This window comes from Salmo salar, chromosome 07 (assembly GCF_965601325.2).
Source record: "Salmo salar chromosome 07, fSalSal1, whole genome shotgun sequence".
Classification (NCBI taxonomy): Eukaryota; Metazoa; Chordata; class Actinopteri; order Salmoniformes; family Salmonidae; genus Salmo; species Salmo salar.
This window is the reverse complement of record NC_138297.1, coordinates 55,075,074-55,088,593: the sequence shown is the minus strand read 5'-3', so window position 1 is coordinate 55,088,593 and position 13,520 is coordinate 55,075,074. Positions and strand designations below refer to the sequence as shown.

General features: G+C 43.6%; 2 protein-coding genes across 9 annotated transcripts in view; both read right to left on the bottom strand.

Moving 5' to 3' along the window:
- LOC106609561 (protein kinase C and casein kinase substrate in neurons protein 2) overlaps window positions 1-5,126 on the bottom strand; it is a 39,941-nt gene extending 34,815 nt beyond the window's left edge. For 4 of the 5 annotated variants that reach the window (XM_045722196.2, XM_045722199.2, XM_045722198.2 and 1 more), the window contains exon 1: window positions 4,930-5,079. The gene's annotated coding sequence lies outside the window, so the exon portion shown is untranslated. Of the gene's footprint in view, window positions 1-4,929 lie in introns of all 5 variants that reach the window. The other variant, XM_045722197.2, reaches the window with a different exon arrangement.
- A 198-nt stretch (window positions 5,127-5,324) lies between these two features.
- Window positions 5,325-13,480, bottom strand: LOC100380708 (polyglutamylase complex subunit TTLL1). Of its 4 annotated transcripts, XM_045722203.1 has the most exons (11): window positions 13,288-13,480; window positions 13,101-13,180; window positions 12,650-12,785; window positions 11,995-12,203; window positions 11,555-11,735; window positions 11,107-11,244; window positions 10,685-10,793; window positions 10,379-10,522; window positions 10,131-10,217; window positions 8,684-8,847; window positions 5,325-7,131 (listed from the first exon to the last, which is right to left on the bottom strand). In XM_045722203.1, the coding sequence occupies exons 3-11, from the start codon at window positions 12,760-12,762 to the stop codon at window positions 6,999-7,001; spliced, it is 1,278 nt and encodes a 425-aa protein (XP_045578159.1). In that variant the 5' UTR covers window positions 12,763-12,785; window positions 13,101-13,180; window positions 13,288-13,480; the 3' UTR covers window positions 5,325-6,998. The 4 variants fall into 4 exon arrangements, 3 of the variants coding, with proteins under 3 accessions (XP_045578159.1, XP_082833901.1, XP_045578157.1); XM_082977775.1 differs by having other exon boundaries at window positions 13,101-13,480; XR_006770672.2 differs by lacking the exons at window positions 13,101-13,180; window positions 13,288-13,480 and having other exon boundaries at window positions 8,474-8,847; window positions 12,650-13,077.
- Between the last annotated feature and the right edge of the window lie 40 nt (window positions 13,481-13,520).

The window sequence follows — 13,520 nt, the reverse complement described above, 5'->3', positions numbered from 1 at the left end:
AGCAATGCATTAGGCTACGTGGGGTATAGGCAGCAATGCATTAGGCTACGTGGGGTATAGGCAGCAATGCATTAGGCTACGTGGGGTATAGGCATAGTATGCTGTGTGTGTCTCCTGGCGTGTTGAGAAAACACAGACTCCCACTGGCTCCAGAACTGGACCGGCTGGGGTTATATGAACCAACATCAAGGGACACAGGGCCCCCTCAGATTGGACAGCTGTCAGCTGCACATAGAAATACAGGTTCCCAGAGTCAGTGAGACAGAGATGGGTCACCCAGGGAGTAATTGAATGCACATGACCAGTGAACAGCAGCTCTGAGGAGCCTGAGACTGGAGCGGCCTGAGTCATGACACACTACAGCCCTGCTGCACCCAGAACAGACACATGACATGAGACTCCACTGACCTTTACCACAGAGACAGAGAGAGACAGAGAGAGACAGAGAGAGACAGAGAGAGACAGAGGTAATTGAGAGAGAGAATGTGGGAAATAGAGTGAAACTGAATGAGAATAAAAGAGAAAGAGAAGTGGAAAAAATAACAAAAGAGAACAAGAGAATAAGATGAGCGAGAGAGTTAGTAACAAGGTGATGTGGGAGATGACTGGTGGGAGATGACTGGTGGGAGATGACTGGTGGGAGATGACTGGTGGGAGATGACTGGTGGGAGATGACTGGTGGGAGATGACTGGTGGGAGATGACTGGTGGGAGATGACTGGTGGGAGATGACTGGTGGGAGATGACTGGTGGGAGATGACTGGTGGGAGATGACTGGTGGGAGATGACTGGTGGGAGATGACTGGTGGGCTCTTCTAAATAGAGAGGATCCTCAGTGTTGACTAAATGACATGGGTGGACGGCTAAACATAGCCTACCGTCTATGAGTGGGCTTCAATTCTTTTCTATTCTATTCCTGAAGTTGACTACTCTCCACAGATAGCAGTTTGCGGTAGACAGACAGTGCTGGAATGCTCTTAGGCAACTCTGGGCATTGTACTACTGGTCTGAACTCAGCCACACAATCCTGGCAAACAGACCCTGTCCATTCCACTATTCATAGCTTCAGGTCTGTACGCTTTAGCAGCATGTCTGTCCTCGAGCAAGGTGTGTGTGTGTGTGAGATTGTGTGAGTTCTCAAACGCAGCCCCAGACAAATCTCACAATCATGCCCTTATAAAGAAGCACCTCTCACACAAAGAGTGGTGTGTATTTAGAGACGGGAGTGTGTGTGTTCACCACTCTGTTCTCTGCTCCTGTCCCTGAGTTCACACACATACACACCAGACAGCAACACAATGCAGGGCATCGCATTAGATAAGAATTTGACATAATCACAAATCTCCCCTGCCCATTCTGCCATTAAAAACTCGGATTTCTGATCAGTCACCCTAGTTTGTGCTAACCTAATCCATTATAAGATGAAAAACAAACACTGATCTAGGGTCAGGACAATACCAGTATCGAGATACTCAGTACTATTGTGTCAAGGAAACAAAACAAGGCAGATTTTACTTTAGGAAAACATCCCTGATGTTGGAAACAAACATCATTATGTTGTCATCCAGAGTCACATTTATTTTCCAAGTTATAGAACACTATGTTACATACATCAAGATAACGGACCAAAGACTTTGTTTCTATGGAAAACATGTCACGATACTGATATGGTCACAGCCCTACACTGATCCAGGGTAGTCAACCTCAACACACAATGGCAACAAGTTACCTTGGAGGGGTGTTGTGTCTGATTAGTCTCCCTGTTACAAAAGGAGACACTTCCTTGTTGTCTGCCAGTGACTCCCGGATTATGTGAGCAGGGGAGGCCCCAATCACAGATGTTAACACACTGTTTGGCCTGACCAGGAAAAAAGCACTTCCTCTCTTTTGGGTGTGAAGTTAAAAGAGAAGAAAGAAGAACACAGACGCCAGAGCGGGGTCCAGGTCCGAGTAGGAGTGCTGCTGATCTAGGATCAAGTCCCCCTGTCCATGTATGATTTATTAAGAATTCAACTGATCCTTAAATCAGCGCTCCCCAATCAACTCAGTGGCCATGTGGTAAGAGTGTTCGCCTTGAGATTGGAAGGTTGGTAGTTTGATCAAGTTATACCAAAGACTGTAACATGGGAGCCAATGCGTCTACGCTTCCTGTCCAGGGGGTGTACCAAGACCCGTGCAAGGCTACCTATGCAAATCAGCACTCCTACTATGAGACCCTTGATACATATGACCCCAGAACAAGCCTCAGGGCTGTAGTAGAAGATATCACAAATGTGGAATGGAGTCAAGACCAGCCATACATTGTACAAGTAGGCCTACATGTATACACTAAACCCCAAATGAACCCTGATTAGAAGCCCCAGGCTGTGTCCCAATTCTCCACCCTTCTCCCAAAGTGAGCACTTGAACACTCTTCATGGATTAAACAGTGGAAACGCCCTCTAGCCAATGATTTGACCCTTCCAATGCTTTTAAATCCATGACGGGAAGTGTGCTAGTAGTAAGTGCACACTTCTGGAAAAGGGTGGAGAATTGGGACACAACACTGTTGCTGCCTCTGAGCATTGCATGATCAGTTCTTGAGGAGTATTCAGATGTAGGGCTTTAGTGGATCATTGTGACAATTCAGTATTATCATTTGCTATCTTCCAGGAGCTGATAACATGGCTGCCATGGAATTATCTGTCATTTTGCTGAAATGGAAATGGCCAAACTTGTCATCTCTATGGTTCTACTCTCTGGCCTTAGTATAGACACAGGCCTGCATAGGGTGAATGTTAGCTCTGTTTCTTCAGAGCCTTATCATGGCAACGGAATGTAAAGACCAGGGTACAATTTTGCTACTAGGCCATCAACCTATTAGCAAATGTCCTTCTACTGTAGTCCTGAGGTAGTTCTTTCATAAGAAAAATATATCCGTTTCCATTTCCTTCTTTTGTTTCCTAAAATAATCATGTGTTGATGTATTTTGCAATGATGGCTGCCATCCCTACCATCTTATGTTAGTTCAGAGCGGGACACCATATTTATAAATCCCTATGGGGGTGTTCTGGAATAGATTGGGTAAACTTCTGACTTGCACACAATCGACTTTAGAGGAGTGAAGTGTTTCCATAGCAACCATAGTTTGTAAACATGGATTGTTTTTTCACTGTGTCAGTCAGTCAACCTTGTCCTCCTTGGTGATGAAGCTGTGCATTGCTGCTGTTGATCTCACAATGACCGAATGGGGCTTATAGTGGACCCTCTCTGTACGGCAAACCCCATCCCCAGTGGGGATCAGTGGATCAGAGTCAAGAACTCAATGTTGAGAGGCTCAAAACTGTGCTCAATGAATGCGTGTAGCCTAGATTGTCTCTACTTTGATAACAAAGTCACTGACACCACCAGCAGTCAACTCTACCCAAAAACCTTGGACCAAGGGGCAGGCTTAAACAATGGCATTTGTTCCACTCTTACAGGCATTTTCCATGTTAAAGTGCCAACTGAGGGAGAGACATAATGGGGGGAAATACTGGATTAAGTGACATCACAGATGCAAGCAGCTTTCTAGTCACTTTCCTGTGGAAGCCCATGTGCTGTGCTGGCATGATGTTAAGGTCCGGTCACCATAGAAACAAAATTAGTCCAATGCCACTCCAACTTCCAGGTGACTAACGATAATGATGGCCCTCCCTGTAGCTCAGTTGGTAGAGCATGGTGTTTGCAACGCCAGGGTTGTGGGTTCATTTCCCACGGGGGGCCAGCACAGAAAAAAAAAAAAAAAAAATGTATGAAATGTATGCATTCACTACTGTAAATCGCTCTGGATAAGAGCGTCTGCTAAATGACTAAAATGTAAAAATGTAAAATGGTACTTTAAAAATCCTATAGTTTGACAACCCTGTTTTTAAGCTTTCAAATGATATCAAAACGGGTCAGATATGCAAAATGGGTCCAGTCAACTTTGAGAATCTCCATCTCCTGAATGTTTTGGCATTCAGGTTCAAAAAGTAACTTCTATTCCACTTCTCTCAAGGGAAGGTTTTGGGTCATCAGTATTTGGCCAACTGATAAAGTCAAACTCCTACTTCTAAAATGCATCTTGTTAAAATCAGATTTTAAACCTAAATCACACATTTTGACAGTGCCACTTGGCCATTTAGTGTGAACCAATGATTTATATTAGGTGCGAACCAAGGCTTTGTTAAAATAAAATAAAAAGTGATTGAATTCATAAGTCAGTTTTAAAGTGAAAACTAACTAGCTTTTTAGCTAGAAACGTTTACCCTGTGACAGATGATCGCTAGACACAGAACATTTGTGGAGATTAGTTGACTCTGAATTTAGACTGCATGAGATTATAGTGGGGTTATCTTTACTTCGGAAACCTGCCCCGCCCTTCTTTCATCGGTCACCGACGCAAGGGCTGTAGTCAGACAGATCTAGAGCTAACTAAAAATATACCTTAACAAATACTCCCGATCCAAGATGTTAGTTCCATAGTTAGGGAGCTAGCTCGTAAGTAAGCAATTAGCTATTATGCTAGTAATAGTTTACTAGGACTAGGTAGCGCGCTATCTTAAACATTGTTAGTCTACTAAATCATTAGCTGACGTTAACGTTAGTTAGCTAACTAACTAACTAGGTAGGTAGCCGTCTACCAGGACCAATAACAAGTAACGTTAACTAGTTAGATCTAACGTTGGCTAACTAGCTACCGACCGTACTGCTATGTCAACCATAGTTCGTTAGCTAGCTAACGTTAATTTAGCTGTTTCATACGCGACCTTCCAGCTGGTTGGATAGTAGTGACTAACGTTAGCTATATAGCTTGCTTCTGGTAATGTTACATAGAAAAACTTTCGTACAGTTGCTGTAAAGCTTAAAAGCCAAAGTTCCAAATGAACAAAATAGGTATTAGACATAGCTGGACATGCTATCACTTTACCTTGAAGAGTTCCGCTCCTCTTGATAGACGCGAATCAATGAATAAATTAGCTGTATTTAGCTGGCTAAACTTTTAGCAGTTTTTTTTCTTACCAGCAACAGGAGTCGCAGCATCAACGCACCCACCATCTCTTCCGGTATGCAAAACAGAAAACCTTCAAAATAATAGTTCTTATTTCAAGAAATTTCAAGAACTGCAAACAAAATGAATATATGGCCACTGATATTATTTAGCAAAACGGCAGCCCTGCCACTTGTTTTGGTATACAGCTGAGGGATGGGGAAATGTAACCCCTCTCAAATTCAGAGAGTGCTCTGACACAGTCCGTGTTAGGTGTGGGAATCTGTCTAATGCACACAGGTGACCCCTAAAAATAGAGATTTACACAAATCCCCCATTGTTTAATTGGATTTATTACATGCAGACATTTGAGGCACCAGGAATTATTAATACATTTAAAAACCAAAAACATTGCATGTTATAATTCCTATATTCAGTTCATGTATATAAAAAATATATAATTGCAACTACCTGTATGCAACAAAGAATGAGGGTAAAAGGATGACATGAAATGCATAACCAAATACTGTCAAAAGTACATCAAAATACATTATTTCAATGTAACAGTGTATATTTCATTGTGTACTAAAACCATCTGTAAGACAAAGACAGCAGAACCATATTAGTATAAATAAAACATGGTACAGTCTTCTATACAAAAAAGTCCACATCATTAAAGGCAAAACCTAATGATGACTGTTAAAGTGATAATTCACCCAAATTACATATTGGTTTCCTTTTGGTGAACTATCCCTTTAACAACTCTGGGGACCACAGTGAGGTGGGATGTATGGTACTGTATATAAGAAATTAATAAAGATACTCTATGGATTATTACATAATCTTCACTTTCACACAACCAGAATGGTTCAGTCTGTTGTAGCTCAGTAGCCACTTCAGCTTTAGTCTCTTGTATGCCAACCGCTCGAGGTGACCACACACTGTGACCAGAATGGGATTATCTTAAACACACAGGCAGACCAAGGGTGTGCTGGTCAGTGTCTCAAATGGCACCCTATTCCCTATATAGTGCACTACTTTTAACCAGGGCCCATAGGTAATAGGATGCCCTTGGGGATGCAACCCTGGTTTAGAGGTCACCCCTCCAAGGTCACACCACAGGAAAATATTTGTTGGCATGGCAATGTCATCCACAACACAAAATTAAAGGTACTTCAATGTTTGAAGAGCTGACCTCATCACTTTATATCGAGATATTTAACTGTGAAAGCATGTCTTTATCCCAAAGTTGAACTTATGAGTAACAACTCAAAAGTAAAGTTGTATAACCAAACATTGAACAAGTCTCTCAGTTTTATAAAAGTAATTCCAATACATTGACTGTCCTATGCATACTGTAGCCTTATACACTTTATAGCCTACTCCAGTGGCTTGAAAAGCAAACGCTTCAAAGCTCACTTTCCAGTCTTACTTTCGTTTGTTGTTAGCATTGTCCATTACACTATGTTTTATACAGTCAACAAATAGCAAATGCTTTTCGGGTCATGCATTTCAGAATAAAGAGGTGAAACCTGTCGGTTTTCAGACATGAACAGAATAATTACACACGTCAATGTGTCTTAACCTAGCAAATATTCTGCTTGAAAACATAAAAAACATTCAAGTAAAACAATTCCACAACAATATATGTAAACATTATTCATACAGGTGCATTGATTGAAATCCTCTAACAGTCATCTGAGAACAACCCCTTCCCATTGCTATATAAAAGGCTGATAAATGCTATTATCTCATGTATTATACAGAGTTTCTGCTAAATGTGAGTGTGTGTGACCCTTTCTTTTCTGACACACACGTGTCCTTGCTTGTGATGCATGGCAGGGTGCTCAGAGCTTACTGGGTCCTCTCCCTCCCTCCCTGTCATCCTTCCATCCCTCTGTCTGGGTCGTCCCTTGCCCCCAACCCCCTTTCCACCATGACACAGGAAGAGCAACGAGAGGTCAGTGAGAGGTCAGTGAAGGGACAGTGAGGCGTTGGACATTACCACCTCACTTCCAGGTGGCGGCAGCTGGGCGAGGCCCGGTGCCCCCCTTCGCCGTTCCCTTAGACCCCAGCGACTGGCCTGAGCGACTCCGTAGGTCGCGTTCTGCATTCTCGCTCAGCGCCTGCTCCTCGTCGTACCTGAGGAAGGGAGAGATAGAGGGAGGGAGGCAGGGAGAGAGAAAGGCAGGGACGGAGGGGAAGACAGAGAGAGGCAGGGAGGGAGAGAGTGGTGAGTGAGAGAGAGATGGAGGCAGGAAGGGAGGGGGAGAGAGAGACAGAGGATAGAGAGAGGGAGTACACTCTTAGAAAAAAGGCTTCCAAAAGTGTTCTTCGAATCAAAAACCCTTTTTGGTTCCAGGTAGAACTCTTTTGTGTTCCAAGGGTTCTTCAAAGGGTTCTCCTATGTGGATAGCCGAAGAACAGTTTAAGGTCCTAGATATCACCTTTTTTTCTAAGAGTGTATGTGTAAGACAGAGTACTGGTAAGAGCTACAGTGGGGTACGAAATTATTGACACCTTCGATAAAGATGAGGAAAAATAGAGCTCTTTGGCCACGCATACCAGTGATGGGTTTGGCGTCGAAATGAGAATGCATGAGCAGAAAAGAACCCAGTACCTACTGTAAAGTTTGGTGGTGTATCTTATGGGGCTATTTTGCTTCCACTGGTCGTGGGGTCCTTGTTAAAGTCAACAGCATCATGAACTTTACCCAGTATCAGGATATTATTGACAAAAACCTGGTTGCCTCTGCCAGGAGGCTGAAACTTGGCTGCAAGTGGATCTTCGAGCAAGACAATAACCCCAAGCACACATCAAAATCCACAAAGAAATGGTTAATTGGCCCCAAAATCAAAAGTAGAAACCTATTGAAAAGCTGTGGTTTGAATTGAAGAGGGCAGTCTATAAGCGCAGACAAAGCATATCAAGGATCTGGAAGGATTCTGTCAGTGGAGGCTGCTGAGGGGAGGACGGCTCATAATAACACCTGGAACAGAATAAATGGAAACCATGTGTTTGATGGATTTGATACCACTTCACTCATTCTGCTCCAGCCATTACCAAGAGCCAGTTCTCCCCAATTATAGTGCCACCAACCTCCTGTGGATTCTGTATCTAGGAATGGTCTAAGATCCCTCCCAAAGTGTTCTCCAATTCATAAAATAAGTAAGGATGCTAGTTACAGGAAGTATAAAGACAATATAGTGATAACATCACAACAAAAATGTAACTCTGAGGTAAAAGGCTGTGTGTTGTCATTCAGATCGGTCAGATAGCTAGCAACATTGACTAGAAGCTGCTATGCAGTGAATCGTAGATGGCTTGTTTCAGTTCATCTGATCCTAAATCAGTTCACGGTTAGAGGTATTTTCTCTAACCGTTAATCCTGGCTTGATGGACCAATAGTTCCAAAACGGCAAACCCTGCCCATCTGGCACTCCAGTATTAGAATTGTTTTTAACAAATAGTGTTGTTTTTTTACCCTGGGCCACATTCCGTAGTCAAACGTTGTCAAATGTTGCAGATAGAAATGCCATGATTAGATCCGACTTGATTCCTTATTCTACATGTCAGAGAAGCATAGGATATTTCTATCTAAATATTCCAAAACGCTGCGTCCTGCTGAACAAGCCCCAGGCCTGTTTTCTCCCTCGAGCGCTGGCTGTGATAGGAGGAGGGGGCTGTCACTCACAGGACTTGGTAGTTGCCCAGGGCCTCTCGGGGTGGGCTGCGGTTCCAGCGGCAGTCGGGAATGTCCCCGTTGGGTGTGACGATGTTGAGCGTGTCATTGATCAGATTGTACTTCAGAATCCGGTCGTTGGCTGTGCTGGAGGTGAGCGACGGAGAAGCGTTGACCTGAGGACAGACGCGGAATAGACACACACACACACACACACACACACACACACACACACACACACACACACACACACACACACACACACACACACACACACACACACACACACACACACACACACACACACACACACACACACACACACACACACACACACACACACACACACACACACAGCAGAGAGCACAGGTCAGGATAAGCATTAGTCATTATGTAAACACGGGCCAGCATGGAAAGTTCTGTCCTGAGTATGAGTAGAGTCCAAAGTACTGGAGACAAGTAACAGGCAGGAATGACCTCACTATTTCACTGTTTTCATTTCCTATCGGTCGCCATAGGAACTGGGAGCTGCTTATCAGGCAGGAAATGTACCACACGGACAATGTATTAGCAGCAGCGGTGGGTGTGGGTTGTAAATATACTGGCACACACACACACCCACATGGACAACAAAGAGAGAGAAAAAGAGAGATCAATCCCAGAAAGACACACACACACACACACACACACACACACACACACACAAAGCTTGGTTGGAATCGCTCCCTTGTTTCCCAGCCCTTGCAGACTGAGAGACTGCTGCAGGTTGGTTCCCCAGCTGTTCTTCTACAATACACATTAATGAGGGCTTGGCATTGGCATGCAGGCTATTCTGCCCCGGGTGGCTGTATCAGAGGATCTCACAGTGGATCAGCACTCCTACACACAGGGACGCTTGGTGAATACGGGACCAGGGAAACTTAAACGATCTACCAAAATATATTCTGGTTTTATTCCTGTCAAAAGTGTAATTCCTCTAGTACCTTCCGAGAATGTTTGACTTCGTGTACTCAGCCAGACATTCACAGCGAGAAACCAAAAGAAAGTAAACGACTCAGTATGCAAACAATGGCAGATGGAGAAGGTTGAAGGAGTTTACAAAGTCATAACAACAGACAATTGTTTCGTTGTGCCATTCCTAAATCCTAAAAACATACTTCAGACACAAACACCTCAGACACAAACACACACACATATATACAAACACCCACACACAGAGAGAGAGAAAAGTCAACCCTAAGGACATTAAACTTGCTAGACAGAGAAAGGAACGCAGCACTGGTTTCACTTCACAAACAATGCAGAACAAAGAAAACATTTTGACACGAGCTCATCTTAGTAGGAACTAGAATTATTGAGTAAAACTATAGCATGTTCACAATAAGAGAGACTTTTTTACTTCACGTTATTTTTTGCCTATGTCATGTAATTACAGTGTGTGTGTGGGTGGGCGCCTCACCTCAATAAGCCATGGCTTCAGCTTGTCATCGATGATGATGTCATATCCATAACACTCAAAGCAATGTTTATCGTTGTTCATGACGGGCTGTGAAGAGAGAGAGAGGGAGAGGGAGTGTTTAGAGGGGAAAAGGAAGTGAGTGTGTTGAGTGTGTGGGACAGGAGTGAAAAAGGGAAGAGCAGCAGCAACACAGCGGGGATAAAATGGGGAACACGTTTTTATTTCAGTATGTGTGTGTGACCACTCACAGCGACAGCCTTTAGGGACTGCACCATAATCCAGTGGATCTGGTCAAACAGTCGGCTGGTCACCTCCTTCCCCCTGGTGCTCTCCAGGTACAGACGCAGGTTACTGACCGTCCACTTCCCACCGTGGACATGGTTATAGTCATCCTGCAACGTGTATAGATGTATTGTACAAACGTAGAAATATATACACATAGAAACTCATCTTTATGTAGGAGCCATTTCTGACTGTTTTAGGCCCATTTAGTGTGTTGTGTATTTGTTATCTGTCTTGACAACACACACACACACACACACACACACACTTACCCCATGTCTCTGAATGGCCACATTGGTCAGGTGCACAAACATGTTGTCCAGTTCACTAGTGCTGGGGGTGTACTTCACTGTGCAAAACCGGCAGAAACCCAGTTTATACCTGGAAGCAACACAAAGGTCCAAATGGACCAAATTGTCAAATACTGATCTGATCAAATGCTGAAGTTATCATTTATCCTAGTGGCAATATCCTTTAGAAATGTTTTACAGAATTATGAAAACGTATATGCATACTGCACTGTTTATAATGATGTATTTGCATTACATGTAAAAGACTGTCCATGTTTCTGTTAGTATAGGGACAATTAAGTTATTATAAATCTATTACCTATCACCTATCCAGTCATTTCAGAGTGGTAGGACTTGAGGGAAATGAAACCGGGCTGTAGGCTTTAGGTTAATCATAAACCTACATGTAACACTTGAGAGGTCGATAGGTGGTAACCAACACATAGAGACGCAGGTCAAACTTCTTGCCTCCGATCAGCAGTGGGTTGTCGATGTACAGAGAGATGACATAGGCCTCCTTGCCACTTGAGGCTGCTACAAACCTAGCAAAAACAAAGGAAACAGAGCATCAGTCATTTATCTATGGACAACTCATCTACGGACAACGGTGTTGAGAACAGCAGATTCAAGAGTAGTGGGGTAATACTACCTGTATGACATAAGACTGTGAACAATGCAAATGCAAGCAAACACTCACCTTTGGCAGCCACACACAGGACACGCTTATCTGTAGTTAGTAGAGGTGTGTGTGCGTGTGTGTGTGTGTGTGTGTGTGTGTGTGTGTGTGTGTGTGTGTGTGTGTGTGTGTGTGTGTGTGTGTGTGTGTGTGTGTGTGTGTGTGTCAGCACTCACGTGGAGGTACGGCTGTCTCGGGACCACTTCTTGATCTGGGAAAGTTTGTTGATGAGGAAGATGCCTTTTCCCTGAGCCTTCCCACACGGCTTCATTATCCACGTGCTGGAGGGACTCTTACGGAACTCCTCCACAAACAGATTATAATCTGCCGGAAGCATGAACGTCACCGGCACAAAGTCTGGGACACAACCAGAGAGAGAGAGGGAGTATAAAAACGCAGAGAAATATGAAAGGACAGTATTGATGACATTTGTTTAACTGCACAAAATAATGAGTGAGTTTAGCTGTTATTGCCCAAGACCCCGAAAAAGGGCCACTTCTAGTCAGAGCCCCTTGTAGCAGGTGCAACTGAAATTGAAATGTACCTTACAGCCACATTTATTTACATATACTGTAAGTAAGCAGTGTGCGTGAACGGGAAAGATCATAACTGCCACCTAAATAAAGGTATTTCCCGTTTTCGTCTTTCTCGGCCAGCGGGCTTCCCTCCTTCTCCATATCTTTGCGGTAGCGTTTGATGTTCTTGATCATCAGGTCCTTCCTGGTCAGCTCGTAGTGGTTGGGGAAGTGGTTGACCATCTGCTCGTCCGAGAGACGGTAACCCGTGTCCACACTGAACACGTTCCGGATGGTCTGGACGCTCATCCTATTGGGAGGCATAGACTGATTATAAGCAGGGTTTCCCCAAGGCTGATGGAGATTTGCGGGGGGTAGTCAGTCAGGGATGGGATTTTTGTGATTAATCAGGAATTTCAGTTTTTCTGAATGACATTATCTGTCATTTACAGTTACACATCCTTGCAATTTGTCTAATTTACATCTGAAGCAATATCTTCATATTTTTTTTACTGTTTTTTTATGTAGTCTTTGGCAGTGTTCAGTAGGCACAAATAGAAGAAAACGTTTAAAAAAGAAGATGAGTGTTTTTATTGGACAAGACCAAGTAGTAACACCTGTTTCAAAGCATTCTTCTCTCCCGTTTTGTGCCCACTGAACACGACCCTGATCTCTGTATGTGCTACACTGGCATTCATAAGCACCCACTGTGTATTGGCACTCAGAGAAAGCTCCATGGCTCCAATGACAGCCTACCAGTAGAAGTTCCAGTCCTCGCTCTCTGTGACCTGAGTCCATCCTCTCTTCTCAAAGTTGTTGATGAGTACGGATTTCTCAATGTCGGTCACCCATTTCACCTTATTAGCCATGGTTCCTCCTAGAGTCTCTCTCTCTCTCACACACACAAAGACACACACACACACACACACACACACACACACCAATGCAAGCACAAACACACACGCACAGATGAGCTTAGCACGTGTAATAAACATAGGTTTAACTAACGTTAATAGTCTATTGTTTTGCCCATGATGAGCCACTGCAGTTAGCTATCTCGCAAAAACACTGAATTCATGTGCTATACTCACAACTATCTTTAGGTAGCATTTTGGTGTACTGTAAAGCATTGGACACAATCGTGTTATATCAGCTAGCTAAGTATCTATGTATCCTTCCACACAAAATAACAGTTTTAGCTAGCTACCTGGAAATTGATCTTATAATCTTCTTGTCAAACAACCGGTCATCAGCCCCAGCAAGCTGGATCCACCCTGCCTGAGACACCTGCAAAGGATAATGATTTTCATCCAATCGTGATGTCTGGTTCAATCGCCTTCAAGGGGAATTTAATGCAAATTATAAAGGAGAAATACTCAATTTATTGACTTCACCCATGTAATCTGCTAAAATGGTGGATGCTCGTTATCTCTTATCTTGATTTATCGATCCATCCCAGTCAGCTGGAAGATGAATACCGTGCTCTTCCGGGTGAATAACCTAGCAACCGACGACGCGTCGAACTGTCAAATATTCCCCACTCGTTCCACCACAGGGTGGCGCTAAATGCACATGGTCCAGTTTTTAGCATGCAGGGACATTTTGCGCCTCATGTTGCCCTCTAGTG